The sequence below is a fragment of the Vigna angularis genome, chromosome 4 (assembly GCF_016808095.1).
Source record: "Vigna angularis cultivar LongXiaoDou No.4 chromosome 4, ASM1680809v1, whole genome shotgun sequence".
Lineage (NCBI taxonomy): Eukaryota > Viridiplantae > Streptophyta > Magnoliopsida > Fabales > Fabaceae > Vigna > Vigna angularis.
In genome coordinates, this window is record NC_068973.1 from 39460083 (window position 1) to 39481628 (window position 21546).

Below are 21546 nucleotides of genomic sequence, written 5' to 3' on the forward strand. Positions count from 1 at the left end.
ATTATCTTGAGTCTCAATCATTAAATAATGTAATATTATTAAACATATATGAAAATAAACAAAACACAAAAATGTTACATAAATACTTATTTACATAAGATCAATAATAAATAATATCTCGAAGACAGCATAATGAATAGGTAATAAATGTTTTTTTACACTAAATATAATCACTTGACAACTACTGTTAGGGCAATATAGTTATATTAAAAGGTAAATTTTTAATTTTAATATTTATAAAAAAAAGATAAAAGATAAAAAGACGAATGGGAGTGGATGTAAAAATTTATTGAGTATCAAAAAGTGAAACCTTTACTAATATTAATATTGTATTGTGCTCATACAAATGTCATTCATTTAATCTAGAATAAAATTACATATCAATTAATTCAGAAGTGAAAAAATTGGTTGGTGATTTTATTATATACAATCTAATTGTTTTTCAAACTTTTTTATTGTAGAATATGAAATAACTTTTTTTACAATATTGTTAAACAGTCATATGTAATCCAAATTGTATTTTTAAATTATTTATGCTGAGATATATAATTTAAAAGTCATTCCAAATTATGTGAAAGCGGTTTTGAAGAAAATTTATGCATCGATTGATTTAAATTTTCAAAGTACAAAGACAAATAAATTTTAAAAAGTTCCGTAATAAAAGATAGTAATATAATCAAAACCATTTCTACTAAACACATTGTGTCAGTAGAATTCATTTCTAAAATTATATCAAACAAAATTAAACTAACATATACAAGGTCCTTGTAGTCAGCGGCAAGAACATGAGCATGAACGAAGTTAGTATAAATTGCAAAATCTCAATGTTTGAAACCGTTTTTTCCTTCTTCTTTCCACTTTCGTTGTGCATCTTCTGTCCTTTCTCTGCTTCTCAGGTACGTTAGATTCTCATTTCACATCGCTTTTTCTTTTAATTCTCTTCCAATGGACATATTCCTCTTTTCGTAGTTTGCGCATAGAGAAGCACATTTAAGTTACATTTGTTGTGAGAACAGAAGATCTACCCAAGCAGATTCAAAGAATTAGGAAACAAATAATTGAATGATTGCAAGTTCTTGTTCGGGTCGTGATTTCCTGTGCATTACTCGTTGAATTGCTTAGTGAATTTTGTTCGGAATACTTATGATAACGGTTTGCTTTTATTTTGATGATATCGTTTGGCCTCTCGCTTGGATTCTGATGCTATGTTTCCATTCTGTTTTGTTACGTGAATCTTTGCTAGGCTTGACAGAGAGAGACTATAGATTGTTGCGGGGTGGTCCATTTGTGTTTCCATTGCACCGTTGCAAAGCCATTCACCTAGATCGTATTGGAATTCACTTTTAGGCGCGGAATACACTCTGAAATACATAATCTTAAGCCAAAATGGATTGTCAAATTCCAAATTCATTTTTTAGGATTTCAGATTAGGTAAGAGCTTACATGGTCAAATTTCAAATTCATTCTAGTCCCCTTAGATCTCAAGGGGCTGTTCCAAAAGATAAAAAAACTAGAGACCTTCGATGCAATCTTACTCAAGCATGTCACGATTAAACATGTCATCATCAAGCATACTGATATGATTTTGGTAGCGATCGACTTGCCTCTTCCCACATATATGGTTGAAGTGCTGACAAGACTTTAGTGGCAACTTAGTTTAGTGCCTCCTATAAAATAAAATGAAATGGAAATTTTACACTTATGTGGCACCTCTTGAACCAGACGTTCATTAAACTTGGATGATAACACACACTTTGGTATCTCCTAAAAACTAATAAAATAGGAAAATCTCAACATGCACAACGCTTTACACTACTACGCAAAAAACCAATATTCTGTTCTTCGACCTTTGTTTTTACATTATTTATCACTTATTTCTCTTTTTTTCCTCTTCTTGTCTCTTACTTGGCTTGGTGTCATTTTTAAAACAAAACCTTTACTCGAAGAGTAGAACTTGTCATCTTCCACAAACATTAGTATAAAAAACCTTTCATTTCTAATTAAGTCACTTTCTTCAAAGGTGATGTATCAATACCCAATTTGAAGGTGGGGAATGAGATAGTGTAAATGCCACATTTTTTCAGTAGGAATAAAAATCAATATATATATATATATATATATATATAGGTTTGTTAACGCGCGTACGCTTGTTTTTCAGTTGGTACATTTTAGCAATGTGTACCGGATTTTAGTAGACAAAAATATCCTTATATATCATGGATTCTAAGTTTTAAGATTAAGGGTATTTTAATAATTTTCATTCTCAAAACTAAAAAAAAAAGAAACCCCCCAAACCCTTACTCATCTCTCTCATTCCTCTCAACCATTTCTCTTTCATCTTTCTCACTTCAATCTTTTCTCCCTACTGTAGCCCCAATTGAAAAAATCAAAAATTTCTCTCAACCCTCTCTCTTTCATCTTTCTCACTCTAATCTTTTCTCTGTCATCCCTACTGTAGCCCCAATTGAAAAAATCAAAAACACTTGCCGTTAAATAATCTTACAAAAAAAATGATTTAATAATGAGTTTTCATCGTATAAATTTTGTCTTATCTAATTTTATCCAATTTTCACAAGCATAAAGGAATTAGTAATTGACCTGGAAAAAATCAGAAATACTCGTTGTTAAACAATTTCTTACAAAAAATGATTTTATAATGAGTTTTTATTTTATAATTTTTGTCGTATATAATTTTATCTAATTTTCACAAGCATAATGACATCTAAAAGAATTGGTAATTGGCCTGAAGGGTTTTTTTAGAGATGATGATTCAACATATGCAAATGATGAAATTAGAGAGGTTAGTGAATATAGTGAAATTGAAGAGATCTTGAATGAACCTTTGCCCTGAAGGTGAATATGTCAATGACTTAACTCTTTACAAAAGGCAAATTGTTTAAAGACAAATGTTTCTGATTTTTTTCAATTTGAACTACAGTAGGGATGAGAGAGAAAAGGTTGGAGTGAGAGAGATGAAAGAGAAAGGATTGAGAGGAATGAGAGAGGTGAGTAAGGGTTTGGGTTTTTTTTTTTTTTTTTTAAGTTTTGAGAATGAAAATTATTAAAATACCCTTAACCTTAAAACTTAGAATCCATGATATATAAGGGTATTTTTGTCTACTAAAATCCGGTACACATTGATAAAATATACCAACTGAAAAACAGGCGTAAGCGCGTTAGCAAACCCCATATATATATATATATATATATATATATATATATAATTCTTATCCAATTTTGATAGGAATATTTTATTTCTAATTCTTTATTATAAAAATTGTTTGATAATTTTACATTTAATTATTACTAAAAAAAACCCTATAAAAGCAAAAAGAAAGTTTGTAGAGTAAAAAAATTACTGCTTATTTACAAAATAATATTCTTGAGAATCATTTATATAAATGTTTACGAAAACTATTTTTATAAAAAATTTGCTACTATCACGTGTATGGATCAACTATCTGAAGTTGTACTAACTTATCCAATAATATCGAATTTGAATATTGAATATTCGAAAGACTTGTCATCCATAATTGTTCCATAAGGCTTAGACATGAATGTACGGAAGATACTTGTGGTTTTTCCCGAATAAAATATAGAAAACAGACTTCAAAAACAATGAAATGGGTTGAAAGAAACCCGTTAATCCGGAAAAATAAAGGGACGGGGAAGGCGGAAACATTTCTAATACAAAACAGATAATATAGGCATGGTAAAAGAAACAATAAAAATTGAATGCTACCAGAAAAAAATCGTTGAGAAACCTTAACGAGAATCGAATTTTTTCTTCTTTTTTGAAAAACATCTATTCTATAGTGGAACTGGTCTACATGAATTCCAAATAAACTCCCTTGTATTCCCAAGAAAAGAAACTGAATACCCTCTCTGAAGCACAATACAACAAAGGCCACTTCCATTAAAGGTCGATTTCGTGATTCCAAAAGACCTATATACAGATGAATGGATATGGGGAGAAAAAAGGAATAAAATAATGAATCACCTCGACGTCCTGTTGTACATTTCCACTTTTAACACTACACTTCGGTGGTTCAAACTCCTCTCTTAAGTCAGAATTCTTCCATCAAGCTGCAATTGTTTGTTGATCTACTGACTGGAATAACACAGAAAGCTCCACACTGTTCTTCATGAAAATTTCCAAAATAGACCCGTATTTAGAGAAGCCTCCCTTGTAATCTAATAAAGAAGTCACTGTTGCTTGGAAGTTTGAGCTTCCCGTTACTGTAACAATCTTTGTTTCTCAATATGCAAATTTACATGATAATTCATTAGTCACTTCCGCTGCTAAGTCTATCTGAAAGCAAAATGTCGAATTAGAAAATCATATTATGGACATGCATTACTTGAGGCATCGATGGTTATAAATGAGGGGATGCGTTAACGAAACAAATACCTGATGTTCGCTTCCCTTCCATGGCTTCTCTCTTCTCCTGGCAACTTGAACAAAGGAAAGGTCCATCCCAGGGACGCAACCTTCCTGGATTAGACGCACCCACGTGTATGGAAATACCCTCCCCAGGTTTAATCTCTACCTGACACACTGCGCAGACAAACAACTTGAACATGTTGCAGAGTGGATATTTTGTTTCCAACCTGCATATTTGACAAGGATGTCTCATGTTAAGAGGAATATAACTAGAGCAAGATGCCAACATTCACAAAACATGTTATGAAACCAGACCTCTCTGAAAGCATAGCAGATCCTTCCTCGTATAGTTCCCGTACCACATCTGGCTCGAGGTATTGTTTGTCAATGTAAGATGATGATTCAGAGGACTTTTTGCGAAAAATGGACTTAAGCCTTCCTTTTACCGGTTTCTTTTGTGTTGTCCCTGAAGTAGGTGGCTTCTCCTGCGGATATACATCAATAACAATGCAGGTTGTGTCATCTCTAAGTCCCTTTGCTTGCACGGCTTCCTGAAGGAAGAAAAGAAGCAGTAGGTACAAATAGAAATAAGTAATATTTCCCTCCAATTTTAGTACATATTTTAGTACAAATTGCTGATCATTTGACATTAATTTCTTATGTAAAATATGTGCATACTTTCACAATATGTGGTGCGGCAACCTCAGCTGACATGCCACGACAGCAATCAAAGGCCATTTCTGCTGTTAGAGCATCCCAGACACCATCACTGCTGATAATGATCCTGCCTCCAGCAGTAGAAAGCTGCACAAACAGACACGAGAGGAAAATGCAGAAATTAAGCACTGTAAGGGAATAAAAAATACGGAAGGATTGACAACAGGAAACAATCATTTCGAGTTTTAAAAGGAAATAGATAAACTTCAGAAAAAATATATTTAAATGCTCTTTATGAATTGGAAGAGAATCATGCCACTATTTCAGCCTACGAAGCAGAGATAGAGAACAAAGAAGAACTAAACTTAAGTAGACAAAAAAATTATATACAATACATTAAAGTAAAATTAAGAAGTGAAGCGTGAGAGAAACAACTAATGAACATAAAACACAAGAAAACAATGGCCAACCTTCACTTGCTTTACGTGTGGTACAGGGACAATAAATTCACCAACATCCTTATCACCAATGGATCGGGAGAGACACAAACCACCTGGCCAACATCTCAAAGGACCAACCTACAAATATCGTTAATCTAGTAAGGTATAGGACAACTTAAAAGCAAGTTTTTTATAAAGAGAATATTAGAAAATTGCAAAGGAAGATAATTTATAAATCATCACAAATGACCAGTATAACACCAATAATGTAAACAAAAGTTATCCTAAAAATATTAAGAAAATTGATGACATGTGATGAGTAATGTTAAGCGAAAGTCGTGATCCTACAACTAGCAAAAATTATCTCGCTTCTCGACAATCCACGGTATAATTGACCTAGTTTACTTCTTAATATCTGCTTATCTAGTTTAACTGTTCAAGCGTAGTGCACAGAAAGATAAATATTGCTGTTGCCAGAGGCATCAAACCCATTGGACAACCAGCCTCACTCCCTGCTTCAATTTTAGCAATGGCGACATTGTTTTCCTAAAAGGGGGTGGTGGTGAGAGGTATTGAAGTTTTTAGGGAATCAGTTCCATGAAAGATAAAAAAAGGAATCACAATTAAAAAAGAAAAATACCTCTGTGCCTCCCCCTGTATTTAGACGACCAACCTCACCTCCACTAGAAGTGATGCGGACCCTCCTGATTAAAAGAAAAAAAAAAGGTTGAGGCGGTGCTGCAATGTAATGTAGCAATTCCAACAGTTATTCAAACAAACCATTCCAGTAACAACTCACTCCTCTTCGTTGCTATCTAGTCTATGGTCTGCTGACAAGTAATAAATCCCACCCTCATGAGGTTCAAGTATGCAACGGGAATCACCAACTGATGCAACTGTCACAACACATCCATCTATAATCATGAAGGTTGCAGTTGTTCCTGATGTTTGTGCTGTACAAGTAAAGATAATAGTGTATATTAAATCAACATAAAAGTTATGAAAATACAACAAAAAGCTTCGTAACTCGTAAGTATAAAACCTATCAGTCACAGCTCAGCTAGTAATTTTCATTAGAAAATGTATGTCCTCCAAGAACTATGGCAATGTCTTATTTTTCATTTCGGGTGTTCAACTGCCCTTATGCCTAAACAAGATTAAACTGTTCTCGGTAAGCATTAGACAATTAAAGCTATAGCTGACGAAAATATAAGCACCTTTTTTATGGTTGGAAAAATATTATGAGAGCTTCATGATAGAGTCAACATATTCAGCATGAATTTTACCTTCTATTCTTTAATTTATTTTTATTTTTTTTTGCTTTTGACAATTGAGAACATTGACTAGTTGTTTACGTAAAGAGTAATACAAGTTATCCTATAATGTTTTCCCATCAATTCCCACAGCTTACTAGATGAAAAAAGTATTGAATACATTTAACTTTTTATCCAACACAGTTTACTTTTTCACTCAATAATTTCTTTAAAAAGTACGATGTTACATAGAAGATACAGCATTACTCTTTGGCAACATTACATCATTACTATGAAGATTTCAAATAGAAGACACGAATTTGCCTCATAAGCTAATAATTAATAGAAACAAGAACAAACACTACATTTATACCTTTTCTTTGAAAATCTTTATCAGTTTTTACAAAGCCTGCAACCAAAGCCCTAGGCAACGCTGAAACCCACTCATCTCTGTTAAGATCAGAAGGAATTGCACTTAAAACGTTGTTCAGAAGATTCTCCTTGGCATAAATAGCGGCAGCAGATCCATTATGTCCATCAAATAGCTGTAAAACATCGACATCAGAGAATGCAAGTACAAGAAGAAAAAAATAGTTTACTTTGTATTAACATCAGGATCATCGAAAAACCGCGAACAAAATCTTGTCATTCAACTAATGCAACTGAATTAGAAAAAAAACTTTTACTTGCTTTCACATACACAAACAAAAGCTAGCTATCAAGAAGTAGCCGGTGAACAATCATTTCAATTTGCTAGAAAAATCAATTCTGAGGGAAAACTCTTGGAAAATCGCTTCTGGGGTAAAACCTTGGCAAGTGAACAATAAAATCAGTAATGTGGGCTTCCATGTTGAAAGAGAAATCATACCATTGGCAATTTGCTAGAACTCTCTCCAGTTTTGACTATCTAAGAGGGTGTTTGAAAATCCTCAGAAAAATAACAAATCACAGTTTGAAACGTAAAAGATATGACTATCAGTTTCTTACTAAGGAGGAAAAACCACATCTGAGATACGGATCCAAACATCAAATTTAAGCAAAAATAAGAAGTAATTGACTTCAAATTGTATGCAACTCAACAAGAAGTAGGCAGTCAACAAGCTGAATTTGCATTGTACTCACTGAAAGCTCTTTCAATTTTATCTATCATAATGTCATGTCAGTGTATCATACATAAAATAAGACATCTCACACACATTGACTTCTGATGCATCATCACAATCACATTAAAACTCACACACGAATTGCAACATTCATTGAATCCACTTTGACAGAAAAAAAAAAAAAAAAAAGCAGGAAGCGACGGTATGAAAAAGGAACATAACATACCCCAAAAACAGAATACGTAGAAACCCCATCTCCCACCACCCTCTGGCATTCCGTCTTCAGCAGCGTGAAATCCTCTCCTTTCTTATTCTCACTGGCTTGACCGTGCACGAGGACAACATCCGGCTTCTCAGTTTTCTCGTTGGCCAACTCACGCTTCAGCAGCACCGAAAGGGGAACCGTTTGGCGTTCACCCAGACCAGACATTGTTCGCGCCGATGAACCTCAATTTCTCCGACACGACACACCGACACGCAGTGCTTTAATCCTCCATATGGTTGCAAGAAAATCGTAAAATAGGAGAGAATCGGACACAGCAACCAATTGTGGTAACGGAAATTACTAGAAGATGGCAATGCGGAGAAAGGGGGAGGTTAAGACAGCATGGAATGGAGCCGTCGAAAAACGCGGATCCCGGCGTTCTGCAAAGCTTGCATTCTTGTTTGTATGGTTGAATAATGCATTCAACAACGCAGAGACAACAAAGCACAAAACTAAACGAAACAGAGAGAGATTAATGAATGAACCGTTTTCTTTTTCTTTCTAAGCCCCCAAAGAACACGGTGAATGACGTGACATGGCAAAAACGCATCGTTTCATTCGTCCGCGCCAGCCAGGCACGTTCAATGTCAACGTTTCCTTCACTCTACCTCCCTGTCAAATTCACTTCCCAAACTCCACTTTTTTTCATCAAATCTACTCCACCCAAAACTAAAACACTCAACCTTCAAAAATATACCCAATCAAATTCATTCAAATTTTATTTTTATCATTTTCTTATACTAACTACCATAAAAAATTATTACTTTATCGTAATTTGTAACTAAATAATTGTATGAAAAAATCACCACTCCCAATACTATTACAAAATCGTATAGGCGATTGATTGATGTTCGATTCAATACATTACAGAAAACACTTACTGGAATAACAAAATAAATAATCGTACAAAACCATTTTGCAGTATGAGTTTATTAAAATATATTCTTTAATAATTGAGCTTTTTTTTTAATTTGGGAGAGTTATTCATAAAGTGTAAATTAAGATTTGTGAAAAAGCAATAATAGAAAGTGTATGGGTAACATCGGGATATCCAAATTCGCCAACAATTAGAAGGCCCTACCCTACATGTTTTCAGAGTGAGTCAGGACGGAAATTTCCAGGATAACTACTTTATTTTACAAAATTTTAAATATATATATATATATATTGTTTAAATAAAGAATTTTAAAAATTATAGGACTAATTTAATTATTAAAATTATATACAAGCGTGTGGATATATTGTTGCTGTAGTTTGCAAAAAAGTAAATATAAGAGTATATTATCCACGTAAAATTATTACTGAACTTTTAATAATGATGAATTTCTAGTCTAATAAAATGTATGTATTTTATGCGTGTTATGAACAGTATGTGAAGTAAGTAGATATCATTAGACCTAACTAAATAATTTAAAAACATGATATTTAAACTAATTGAATATTAATTATATTTGGGTTCTTTAGTGGATCTTCATTTAATTTGAAGAATCACCTTTCGTATCTTGTCTTAATATGTAAGATTAGATTCTTTGAACTTTTGTCATAATTCAAGCATTAAGGAAAGAATAAAAAGAACAAGTCAACATTTTTATATTTATCGTTAAAAAAATGAATATACTAAAGTGATTTTAATAAAACTCAATAGTAAAAAAAACACCGCTTAAATACTTTCTTATAATTTGAAACGAAGATGTATTACACATACAGATATCAATAATCTATTAGTTCACCAATGTTAAATAGAAAATAATACTAAAGTAATTATATAATTAACGAAGAAAAAATAATACACGTTGTTTTATTGCATGATAATGATATTTGACAATAATTTTTAATAATATTTTAACATTATTTATGTGTAATTTTGTTATTAGTCCATGTTAATGTTTATGATTATTATTATTTACTATGAATAATTTTAGACCAATTACAAAATAACGAGTAAATAGTATTAAAATATTATAAAAAAAAATATTTTGAAAATATCATTGTCTTTTATAACTAAAAAGCTACCTACTGCTTGAGTTTATCGGATCTACTCTCACTTGAGCAAAGTTTATAGCGTTTAAAGTGAAAAAATATTTGTTTGACTTTTCATTTTCTTTTCCTCCAATGAATCTGAGATTGAAGATAATGTTAAAAATAACCAAACTCGTTTTCACTCCTTGAATTCTGAATAATATATCTTCCAGTGATAACATTTTCTCCTCATTAGGTTTTCTAGTTGAGATGATGTTTTTCTAGTTCAGTATGTGTTGAGTAATTTTTTAGTTCAGAACTTATTTTAAAAAAATTTACTAAAATAAATAATTATTTAAGTTTATTTTTTATGAACTGTCAATATAGAAAGCTACACACTGCCAACAAGTTAAAAATTAGAAGCATGAATTTATTTTTAATATAATTATAAAAGTAAGAAAAAATTGATAGTTGTAGTGAGAATGCAAAAATGTGTTGTGTGCAAAGTGGTGTTTGATTTGAAGTAAGAAAAGGGGAAAAACCTGAACATCGGATGCGGAGAAGCCGCAATCATCGGCGCTTGTTATTTTAGTCTTATAGACAAAAACAATTGGCGCATCCACGTCACACCACGCCGAAAGGAACAGATCATCAAATCAAAATCAGAACAAAAATAATATGGTAAAGTGATGTATATTTATATTTATTTAATATATATTAAAAAAGTAAAATATTATAAAAAAAGTAATTTTTTATATTATTTCAAAAGTAATAATATTAAATAAATTTAAAAAATTTGTGTATGTGAAATTATTAATTTTTGAAATCGAAGGATCCTTTGTTTATGTTGTGTGAGGGAAGATTTTAGAAAATGCTCCAAAAGATAAAGAGAATTGTTGTGGGAGAAAGTTCCCGCTAATTATGGTGCATAATCTTTTATTTAACACTTCAATTACTAGTAACAGAATCAATATAAAATGGATTTGATATTTGTTTCATTAGAAAGTTGTTAAATTAAAAAATAATTTTGTTGATTTACTGGAAAATATGATAGATGTGATGTGATGATAATGTGAAAGAGTAACAAAGAATAATTATACTTTTACAATATTCTTTTAACAATATTTTAACATGATTTATCCAAAATTACTCCACAATCAATAATAATAATTATAAGCATCAACATAGACCAATCATAAAATGATATGCAGATGATATTAAAATATTATAAAAAAATGTTGTGAAAAATATCATTATTCTTGACGAAATTGTAAGTCAGTAGAATAGAAAGTATTAAGAGAAGTATATTAAGTTTTGAATTTGCAAGCTGTAAACACCCCCACCTGACTCAAACTTTCCGAGAAAGTATTGTGTTGTGATGAAACAGAAGATATTATATTCATGAAAATTCAAATACGCGTATTCCATTCCAGCCAAGCATCTCCGCCACATGCTCTATTTCCAAACTTCTCCAAATTCAATCAATTACTATGCATTGCACTCTTCTTTTCCTCTTACAATCAACTCTTCCATCAAAACACTTTTATAACTTCCTTATATAGGAGGTGGAGTTGCTTCCATTGGGTGGTAGTGAAATTGCCAAAGACATGTTAATTCATTATTCTCAATTTCATAATGATTAATATGGTTATTTTTTATTTTGTTTATTTTAAATATGTTTAACGAAATAGTGAGGATTTAAGTTTACTTCAATTGTTGTATAGGATGAAATGAAATACATAAAAATGACAAAAAAAATGTTTTTTTATTGAATTATTTGAATGATGAAATATTTTTGATAACATTTAATAAATAAATAGTCCCTGATGAATATAAAATTAAAGAGATCTTATTTATTTTAACAACATAATTACTTAAATAAATAAAAATTGAGGCACCATCTTACTTTTATCTTTCAATTATTTAAGACGTGTAACATAATTTACATTCTGCATTTAGAAATCTGAAAAAGATATCACATTTAACTTCTTCTGTGAATTGATTTTTTTTTATAATCAAATTAATGAAAACAAAATATAACTCAAACATTTAGTATTTTTATTTTATAATGCTGTCATAATTATAGAATTTTTATTAAATTTAAAAAGGTAAAATGAAATAAGAAAAATAATAGTGATTTGGTGTAAACACATGATGATGACATGTTTGCACAATGGCACATGTGCGACAAGACTATTTTCTGCCTTTGTGCTCTTCACTCGGCTAGGCCAAGGGATATCCAGCTATGTGCTGGAGTCAACAATTTCACACATAACATGTTTTTTAAATAGGAAAAAGAAAAAGAACGTTCGTCAATTACTTACTTATCAATTAGTAGCATCAGATTCAAGAAGTTCGTCATGGGGTCATTCAATTCAATTATATGCATATATAGATTACAGAAGTAGAATAGTTCCATGAACTTGCACTCCTCAAAGAGGATACATACAAACACAAGTTGGTCTTTCACACAAACTGAGCCCGAAGACGTTTCTTCCACTACATTAGAGCTCCTGCAAAAAGAAAAATTAAATAAACAACGGATTCATTAGACGGAAGACTAAGAGAAATGATGCACGACTAGAACAGAAAAGCAAACTTTCACTGCTTTAAGACTCACATGAACAATGTTGAATTAAGACAAAAATGAAACTGACTGTAACAGCACCCACCATGACACACACACAAGACCCACATGTATCTTTAAGACGACAAATACAAAATTTAGTATGAGTATGATTGCAACCACCGGACAGAATGTGATGGGAAAGTTGGAATTTATTGTGCCTAACCTAGCCATAACCCTCGGAAGCAACTAAGAAACTCAATACATATAATTAATAAATTAAGAAAAGGACAAAACTTAAGATGCATGATAACAGTGCCACAAGTATTATTTGTTATTCCCCAATCAGATTTCGAGATTGTCACGGTAATTTACACAATGTCGAGGTTTATTATCAGGATGAAACTCTGATTCTAATTGGTACTATATCTAAGTAACGTGTACCTATCCCATGCTGAGGTATGTCTTGAGTATCCCCGTGACACGTTCTCACCTGGTGTGTATTATCACTTTTCTCTTGATCTTGATTTAAGCAATTAATGTTTGTTTGTATTCTTCCCCTATGGATATTTTCTTATTCTGTCTGTTTCTGTAGGTGTACAAGTACTCCTTTCAAACATTACAGACTTGCTGTTTAATTTCTTATCGGGTTTTATCAAATCACCATTGTTAGTGTCCAAAAGCCTAGGACAAACGATATTGTTAAAGTATCAACCCCTAAAGGATAATTGTTTGTACTATACCGCTGAAGGCCTTTTCTAACTCAGCCTTTTAACATTACAACCGACTTGTTGCTTAATTTTTCATCTCAGAAGTATTCACCGTTATTGATGTCCAAACAAAAAACCCTAGGTGAAACAATATTATTTAAGTATCTCCTGATTCACATTTCATTGTTAGGTTATGCTTACTTTTCATATAAGTTATGAGTGGTAATGCTTATGGAATACATAATACCTAGATTAATTTACTGGCTGCAATCTCCAAATGCAATTCACTCGAGTTGTTTATCCTTTGAAGGACCATTCGCTCTAATAATGTACACCTGAAAAGAAAACATTAGCAACCACAATATGTGTCATGGTTAGAGAATTCAAAGAGAATTCCAGTAAATAGCAAATATTGCGATAGCTCAAAAGGGATCAAGTAACAACAGAAAAGAAAACTGAATTACGAAGGTGTATGGTGTAATAACCACAACAGATGTATGTACTCAAATATCACTAAGACAAAGTTGGCCTGCAGTGTATGGTCAGTCTTTTATAAAAAGTACAGTTTATTTATGCCAATGTGACCGTGGAGTAGAAAACACCCTTAACCATTAATTGGGTTTGAATTTTATTTTAACTGAAAGACTCCTTGAGTTTGAATTTTGTTTTAACTGAAACCTCCATCCATCAAGAGAGTGAACAAGTGTTCCGGCTCAAAAGAAAAAAAAAAGTGAATTTTAATTATATTATTTTTTAACTGAATGGTATCAGCACACGTAACACACATAACATGATGAATTTTTAATTGTATTAAGTCTCAATTATCTTTATGTTTTATTTAAACTAAATTCATTCACCCAAGAAGATGAAGGTAGTGGAGTGATCCCAATCCATACTATTTCACAATTTTGTTCAATTTTGTCGTACCTCATCCACGTGTGGATTTGAATAAAAATACTATACAAAATTGTAGGGCGTACAATTTTATTTGTAAAATCTAAAATCTCAATTTTAACTACAGTAGGCAGGATATTTAGGTATTTGACAACATTTATGTCAACACCTTATAAATTCACTTTTATTATTAACCTAGTTAAATAAATTGATCACCGACGCCAATATTTATACATCAAAACTTTTACATTTCCAATATTGAGATGGTTAGGAAGAAGATTTTATCTGTCATTAGATAGAGGAACTTCAACACTTTATAAACACAGGAGCATGTGTTCAAAAACTTTCAGGATGAAGTATCAGATGTACACTTCAATGTCAATGAGTTAGTCAGTTAGACTCCTTCTAGCAGATTAGTTATTGACAATTCTTATAATCACAAAAATTTGTACTTGTAATTTTTTGCTGTCTCACTTCTTATAAAACTTTTGTTGAAATGGTAGGTAGACCTATATTGTATGTATATGTGAATTGATATTTTTCTGAATTTCAGGATTTTGACTATCAAAATCAATCCTGATCAATTCAGTTTAAAAAAATCCAATGTTTATGTCGGATTTTTTACTAACATAAATTTTGAACTTTTTATCATTTTTTTAGTAATATTCGTGTTTGTAAAAAGTGAATTTTTACGTCCAACTTAAATTTATGCTTTCTGCATCCAACATTAGGTAGATTACTACCTAACATAAGTAAAAAAAAGTCTTTTTAGCTAATACTATAGATTATTTAAAGTTTTAAAGAGCTGTCATGGACTTAATTATTAGGCACATCACAATTTTTTTTTTTCTAACAATAGTAAATAGCGCTCACATAATTCAAAATTATAAAAAATGTAATAAACTAAAACACAAGGGTATGATGAGTCACCTTGAACGTAGTGCGCTTGATTAATTGGAAAATTAAAGCGTCCCCATCAGCTAGGTCATGAGCAACCGCAAAACCTTTCCATCCCCCACTAAGTCCTGTTTTGCGTTTCAAATATATTGTTGGATACTCGTTCCCATCTTCATCAATCAAAGTCATCACTTCGTCTCCTTTTGGAAGATTGCTCTTGCAAAAATGAACTGGAAGGCCCTGAAAAAGTATTTAACTGAGTAACTTCTTCAGTAAGGTTGTCTGGTGTTGTATGTACATGGGTATAAACTTTTCTTAGGAATCCTACATCCAATATCCTTGATTACTTTAAATTTTTATTATACTGAAAACAAAAAATATCAATACTTTTTATACTTAACTCGCTCTTTTAATATGAAAAAAAAATAAACATACGTGTTAAGTGAAGACTCAAAAGGATAACATGACACATGAATATTCGTTTGACAAAACTAACAAAAAATAAAATAATCTTAAAAAAATAATTTTTTATACTTTTTCAAGAAAAGAAAAAGTAAAAAATAAGAAAAAATAATATAAAATGAATGTAAAAAAATTATATATGTTAAAGTATATTTTTTAACTATAAAAGATAAAAATATCTTTCAAGAAAACATGAGGTTTGTATGCAATTTTCCTTGAAATTCATTAGCCAACTTAATATCTTCACATGGAAGACTTCAAATATTCAAATACAACATAAAAATGATGTGCTGTACCTTTTGAATGATCAAAAGGATATAAACCCCTTTTATGGTAACTTTTAACCCAATTTGACATCAGCAGCTATAGTAGAACATAAAATATTTTTTTATGTTATCTCCCTCTTTCTCTCTTTCTCTACTCTTCGAATAAATGTCAACAATTTTATTTACCCATCAAATTTGCACACAATTCAAAATAGAAAACTACTATTAAATAAGAAATCAACCATGATTTATGATCCTTTATGTAAATATGAAAAATAAAAACTCAGTATTATTTTACATACCAGCCAAAACCCTCCACTGACATGAGATTGGAGCATAGATTTTATGAAGTTTGGGATATCAGATTTTAAACCCGACATTAAATTTTCTGCTTGTTCTAATGCTTCCATCCTGGCTTCATCTGAGGCATATACTCTATTACTAAGATCTCTGTGCCTATTGCTAACACATCTACAAAAACAAATGAAAAAAAAAATTATGTTTGGTTAGTTTAAAAAAAAGTAAAATGAAAGTTAAGATGAGAAAGAGAGTCTAACCTTCGAGGTATAGAAATGCGATCAATAGGCATCTGTCAAAAGATGACACCGAGTAAGAAAAGAATGGAAGATGAAAGCACCAAAGTAATTAATGGAAGAAGGAAAAGACAGAAGCTGACTTCTTTGTAAACAGGGGAACACAATTTCGCCAGACGACCAGATCTTCTCACTACAACTAACTCTTTTTCGGTGGTCCTGCTTTTCTTGATCGATTTTAACTTCAATCAAACAAAGGTGATGAAATGCAATAAGATGAATGATGTAAATAAATTAAAAGTAATAAAAAAAGAATTACATTATTAAATTTAGAATGTAGAGTTTAGGGTTTACCGGAGAAGATTTGGGAGAAGGGCATTTGTGAAGAGCTCGAGAGAGGAGAGGGAGATTGAGAGCTTCCATTCTCTTTCTGTTTTCCTCTACTCTCTTGCGACGAGTCTCCTCGTATGCAGATGCTGCCACCATTTTTGCTTTGGAGAAGACAATGCAGGAGAAATTATGTTTAGGTTACTTTCATCTTATTTGTATATATCTCCTGTGGCATGGCAACTGCAGTGTGTTTGTAAATCGACCGTTGCATTCCCACTTTCCTATGTACAGTACATAGTCATTTACAGAATTTTATTTTCAAAATAAAGCGCTATTTTTTTAAAAATTCGTCCAAATATAGTATATTTTTTTAGTAATCAGAAATTTAAAATCTGAAACCTGTACAGTAAAATAATTTATTTGTGCCAATAAAGATTGAGAAAATTTGAATTTAAGTTTTGAACTAAAATCACTAATTTTAAATTATTATTCTTAGTAGAAAGTATTTTAGATTTTTATTTGACAGTTTACTCAGTCACTTTTTCTCTGGATCAACCTATTTAGATGTAAAAGAATGCATTGAGTTGCAACTTCTTTTTCCAATTTCAACCCATAACAAATAACACAGTTGTTGTTGAATCTATTTTCCAATGATTTTATGTTCAATTTCAACCACTATACTTCTGTTAATGCAATGACATTCTTTAACATTATGGTAGTCATGTTTTGAATAAGCGAGTGAAACCGTTTAGAATATGTTTGAAAACCTTTTATTTTTCTTTAATATAAGTTGTTTTCATGGGAAAAAAGTGTGATGATTGAGAATATCATCTGAAAAATATATCTTAGATGATATTTATGTAATCAATACAAAAATTTAATAAAGAAATTAGTTTAATTTCACTTTATTTATATTTTTAGAAAATATTATCAATGTGTCATATTTTTTCTTATTATTTATGACTTATTAAATTCTTTTATTATTATTATTCATTAATTAAAAAATACATATTAATAAATAAGAAAAGAAAATATAGTATTATATAAAAATTACAAATATTATTAAGTGTTTTATTATATCCAAACAAAAGTAACCGTCTTGTAATAATGAATTAAATATGTTTTTTTTTAATTATTATGAAAAAATATGTTTAATTTTTAAATTAAATTATAAAATATTACTTCGTGTATTTTATGAAAGTTAATATAAAATATTAATAAATGAAATGTAGACATTATATTTTAGTTTATTATATAACTTTGTTTGTTTACTTGAAAAATAAAATATTTTATATTGGCTTTCATGAAATACATCTAAATAGATTACATTATAAACTTTTATAAAGACAAAGTTATCATGAAACTCCAAATTTTAAAGTACAATTTTTTTCATAATAACATTTTTTTTTATTTGAAGAGACCTGAAATCGAAACAATACTCCTAGATTAACAAAACTTGTGTCCATTAATTTTTATAACACATCAGAATCCTAAAAAACAATGAAGTTAATTTACTAACTCATTGATGCAATATGGGTGAACCAAAAAAGGGATTACTAACATTGTAACATGGCATCGTGGCTTATTATTTTATTTTACTTTTTTGTCTTTTAGAGCAAGATGCAACCCCAAAAGTGTAGTAGCATATGTATATGTATAAAAAAGTGCAGAAATAGTAGCTAATATTTAATCAACTTGGAGTTCTTCAACCAGAGCAGTACCTCCGCAAGCCCTTCTTTCAAGCTTCTTGGCCTATAATCTAGCTCACTTTTAGCTTTCTCGCAACAATACTCCCACCGGTGTCTTAGAACATGGACAGTCTGCTCCAACATTTCCACAACAATAAGAACAAGGAATTTGGAATTATGTCTAAGGAATATTTTCGTTAGGATCAGATTTGGAGTTTTTTTTTTTTCAATCAACCCGACCAAACCAATTAAAATTAGATTAAAGTCATTATGTTCAAAATAAATAAATATATTTTTACAATTTTTATTTGAGTTTATTATTTCTTTTATATAAATATTCAATTTTAAATTAACACAAGGTAACCGCATTTTTTTTTAATTTTTAATAGCTAATTGTTTATTTTATTTAAAATATCTAATTTTTCTAAAGTTATCACTTTGCAAATATCATTAATTTCTTTACTTACAATATAATAAAAAGTTTACATAATAAACATGACAAAATTAAGATATTTGATAATTGTATATAAAATCAAAATAAAATTAAATTACAAGTTCTTATTGATCTAAAAATAATAATTGATTGAATTTGTTTAAATTGAAAAAATATAATCCTACAACTGAACCAGCTATAGAATTTGAAGTAAAAATAATCAATAATCGAACTACTTTGATTAGTTTGATTTCTGAGTGTTGGATTCATTGAGTAAATCCAACCTATTATTTGAACTAAAATATCTTTAGTCAATCTTTACCTCTTAAAAAATCATAAATTATATTAGAACCGTTCATGTATTTCTCCATTATCAAATTTTTCCAACTAAAAAGATAACCCCAACGCAACATCATTTTTTATCATTTATCTCGTTTCCTAAAATCCACTTATTTTCTACCTCTAATCCAAACAGAAGCTTATCTGAGAGTATGTAAAGAAAACAAAAAGCATTCAACCTTGAGAATTAATGTATGGAAAGAGAAGAGAGAACTGACCGGTGGACTGATGAAAGGGAGCTTTCCAGTGATTCTAGAGAATAAAACTGAGAGCCACCCGTATACTTCAATCACCCACAAAGGGATGCTAAACACTGGTTTTTTAGTATCAGTAATCACAGCGGCCATATCAAAAACATGCTTGAACGAAGCATTTTCCCCCGTTAGTAGATACCTACTCCCAACTTTTCCTTTCTTCATTGCTGAAATCTGCCCCTCCACCACATCGTCAACATGACTGAAAGAAAATTTATCGCTTCCATACCCTACGTAACCAGGTAATCGACCACTGAAGCGTTCTACTAGCTATCATCAAATGAATCAAATCCAAATATTAAACATTATGAATTTCATTTAAATGTATATAAAAATCCATGTACCATAGTTCAATCGTATATAGCCAGGATTCAACAAACCGTAGTAATTTAATCATTTACCATTCGTGCAACAACGTTTCCTGCAGTGACCTTGCCAGGCCCATAGATTACTCCAGGATACAGTAGGACTATTGGCACCCCCTCAGACGCAGCTTGCAGCGCAATTTTATCCGCAGCGGCCTTTGATTTCTCATATTCAGTACAGAAATATTTCTCGTGATGGACCTGCAATTGCAATTGGAATGAGAATCGGACTTCAGAGTATGAGAAAGCTATAAATAAATAAATAAATGTACAAAACACAGCATCTAGAAGATTCTGAATTGCACTTGATTCTCGTCCGCAACGCCTCCGTCAGTTGGTCCGAGGGCGAAAAACGACGACGTATACAGGAGTTTCTCCACCGTGCGAGTCTCCATCACCGCCGCCAACACGTTTTTCAATCCTCCAACGTTGACCTAACGAAAATGAGGAAAGCGATTGAGAATTGCGGTTCGGTGATAGACGAGCGAGAGTTGGGGGAGCTTACGGAGAAGAATTTGGAGGGGTCGGGAAGCCAGGGTTCGACGAGAGCGGCGAGGTGGAAGACGATGGTGCAGGAGGAGCAAGCGGCGAGGATAGAGGCGTAGTCGGTGATGTCGCCGTGGAAGATTTCGATATCTGGAGAAAGAGAAGAGATATCGCTGGTGGACCTAACCAGAACCCTCACGGAGTAACCTTGCAGGAGCAGCGCGTCGCAGAGTCTTCCCCCGAGAAAACCGGATGCACCGGTCACCAATATCTTCATTGTTCCGGATTCAACCCTGAAGAATTCCCTTTGGTTTTGAAACACTCTTTCTGTTTTCTTCGACTTGCCAAGAACTGAATTGGAAAAAATAAAATATGAACGGAAACTTATTTATTTCGTATCAGAAAATCAGAGGGAGAAATAATAGTTTGTTGTAGCTCCTGTCAGAAATTTGTTTCCCCCCACTGCTGCCTTGAAATGGAGTGGGTTTTTTTTATTCATAAATGGAATGAAAAATTAGCAAACAATTAGTGATACTATTAAGTTTATGTTCGTATAAATGATATAACAATAAACTAATATTGTCTTTCTATTTCTTAAATTTTAATTTTAATGAATTTATAATTTGCTTGGTGGAGATCAATAGAGAGCTGACACTTACCAGCAAAATTTAATAAAAAGGAAGGCAAATATGGAGTATAATACTCCTTGCTCCATACTCGCACGTATAAATATATAGTTATTTGTTTAAAATATCTGGTATATTATTATTGATTATTACTTTAATTAATATAATATAGTCTTGAATCCTAAGTGAAGCTTTTAATTTGGTTGAATTTCACGTGATTGGGTGATGCGGCAGACACTTCGGGTGAACGATTATAAGAAAAAGAAAGGACAATGGAATAAGTACCGAAACACATACCAAATTTATCAAAATAGAAATTTAATTTTGAATATAAGTTTTATATTGAATAAAAATTATAAAGTTGACGATGATTTAAAAAAAATTGAATTTCATCTTTGCATATGTGAAGGGATTAGAGAAGTAAGGCACTTGAGCATAAATTATTTCATATAAATATAATTCACTTTTAATTGAATTTTAACGGTGAAATGTTTTTAATAATAATTATTATCTATTAATAATATTAATATTTATCATAATAATAATAATTATTATTATTATAATGATAATAATAATATTCATAATAATAATTGTATTTTATTTTATATTAATTATAACTACAAGAACAAAATTATA

General features: G+C 31.1%; 3 protein-coding genes across 5 annotated transcripts; all 3 read right to left on the bottom strand.

Annotated features, from left to right (window-relative positions):
- Positions 1-3755: 3755 nt before the first annotated feature.
- Positions 3756-8752, bottom strand: LOC108341140 (probable protein phosphatase 2C 12). Of its 2 annotated transcripts, none has more exons than XM_017578793.2 (9): positions 8064-8752; positions 7108-7279; positions 6281-6434; positions 6122-6185; positions 5512-5619; positions 5063-5188; positions 4700-4935; positions 4412-4611; positions 3756-4308 (listed from the first exon to the last, which is right to left on the bottom strand). In XM_017578793.2, the coding sequence occupies exons 1-9, from the start codon at positions 8265-8267 to the stop codon at positions 4259-4261; spliced, it is 1314 nt and encodes a 437-aa protein (XP_017434282.1). In that variant the 5' UTR covers positions 8268-8752; the 3' UTR covers positions 3756-4258. The 2 variants fall into 2 exon arrangements, with proteins under 2 accessions (XP_017434282.1, XP_017434283.1); XM_017578794.2 differs by having other exon boundaries at positions 3756-4312; positions 8064-8750.
- A 3617-nt stretch (positions 8753-12369) lies between these two features.
- LOC108343369 (B3 domain-containing protein At5g42700) lies at positions 12370-16878 on the bottom strand. The gene is made up of 7 exons (XM_052876016.1): positions 16744-16878; positions 16533-16631; positions 16414-16445; positions 16159-16327; positions 15162-15368; positions 13585-13672; positions 12370-12574 (listed from the first exon to the last, which is right to left on the bottom strand). Exons 1-6 carry the CDS (start codon positions 16873-16875, stop codon positions 13622-13624), a joined length of 690 nt encoding a protein of 229 aa, XP_052731976.1. The 5' UTR covers positions 16876-16878; the 3' UTR covers positions 12370-12574; positions 13585-13621.
- Positions 16858-20775, bottom strand: LOC108343368 (uncharacterized). Of its 2 annotated transcripts, none has more exons than XM_017581612.2 (6): positions 20304-20775; positions 20104-20232; positions 19835-19999; positions 19398-19703; positions 18441-18539; positions 16858-16995 (listed from the first exon to the last, which is right to left on the bottom strand). In XM_017581612.2, exons 1-6 carry the CDS (start codon positions 20559-20561, stop codon positions 16924-16926), a joined length of 1029 nt encoding a protein of 342 aa, XP_017437101.1. In that variant the 5' UTR covers positions 20562-20775; the 3' UTR covers positions 16858-16923. The 2 variants fall into 2 exon arrangements, with proteins under 2 accessions (XP_017437101.1, XP_017437100.2); XM_017581611.2 differs by having other exon boundaries at positions 16861-17000.
- Positions 20776-21546: the final 771 nt, after the last annotated feature.

Excerpts from the sequence above, each read along its gene's own strand:
- LOC108341140 (XM_017578793.2), bottom strand. The coding sequence starts at position 8,267 with ATGTCTGGTCTGGGTGAACGCCAAACGGTTCCCCTTTCGGTGCTGCTG. Across the intron at positions 6,435-7,107 it reads TAAAGATTTTCAAAGAAAAG|CACAAACATCAGGAACAACT; the intron begins GTATAAATGTAG and ends TTACTTGTACAG. Across the intron at positions 5,189-5,511 it reads CACACGTAAAGCAAGTGAAG|CTTTCTACTGCTGGAGGCAG; the intron begins GTTGGCCATTGT and ends CTGTTTGTGCAG.
- LOC108343369 (XM_052876016.1), bottom strand. The coding sequence starts at position 16,875 with ATGGTGGCAGCATCTGCATACGAGGAGACTCGTCGCAAGAGAGTAGAG. Across the intron at positions 16,632-16,743 it reads CTTCTCCCAAATCTTCTCCG|TTAAAATCGATCAAGAAAAG; the intron begins GTAAACCCTAAA and ends GTTTGATTGAAG. Across the intron at positions 16,328-16,413 it reads CGCATTTCTATACCTCGAAG|ATGTGTTAGCAATAGGCACA; the intron begins GTTAGACTCTCT and ends TTGTTTTTGTAG.
- LOC108343368 (XM_017581612.2), bottom strand. The coding sequence starts at position 20,561 with ATGAAGATATTGGTGACCGGTGCATCCGGTTTTCTCGGGGGAAGACTC. Across the intron at positions 20,233-20,303 it reads ACCCCTCCAAATTCTTCTCC|GTCAACGTTGGAGGATTGAA; the intron begins GTAAGCTCCCCC and ends CATTTTCGTTAG. Across the intron at positions 18,540-19,397 it reads TCCCTTTCATCAGTCCACCG|ACTGTCCATGTTCTAAGACA; the intron begins GTCAGTTCTCTC and ends ATGTTGGAGCAG.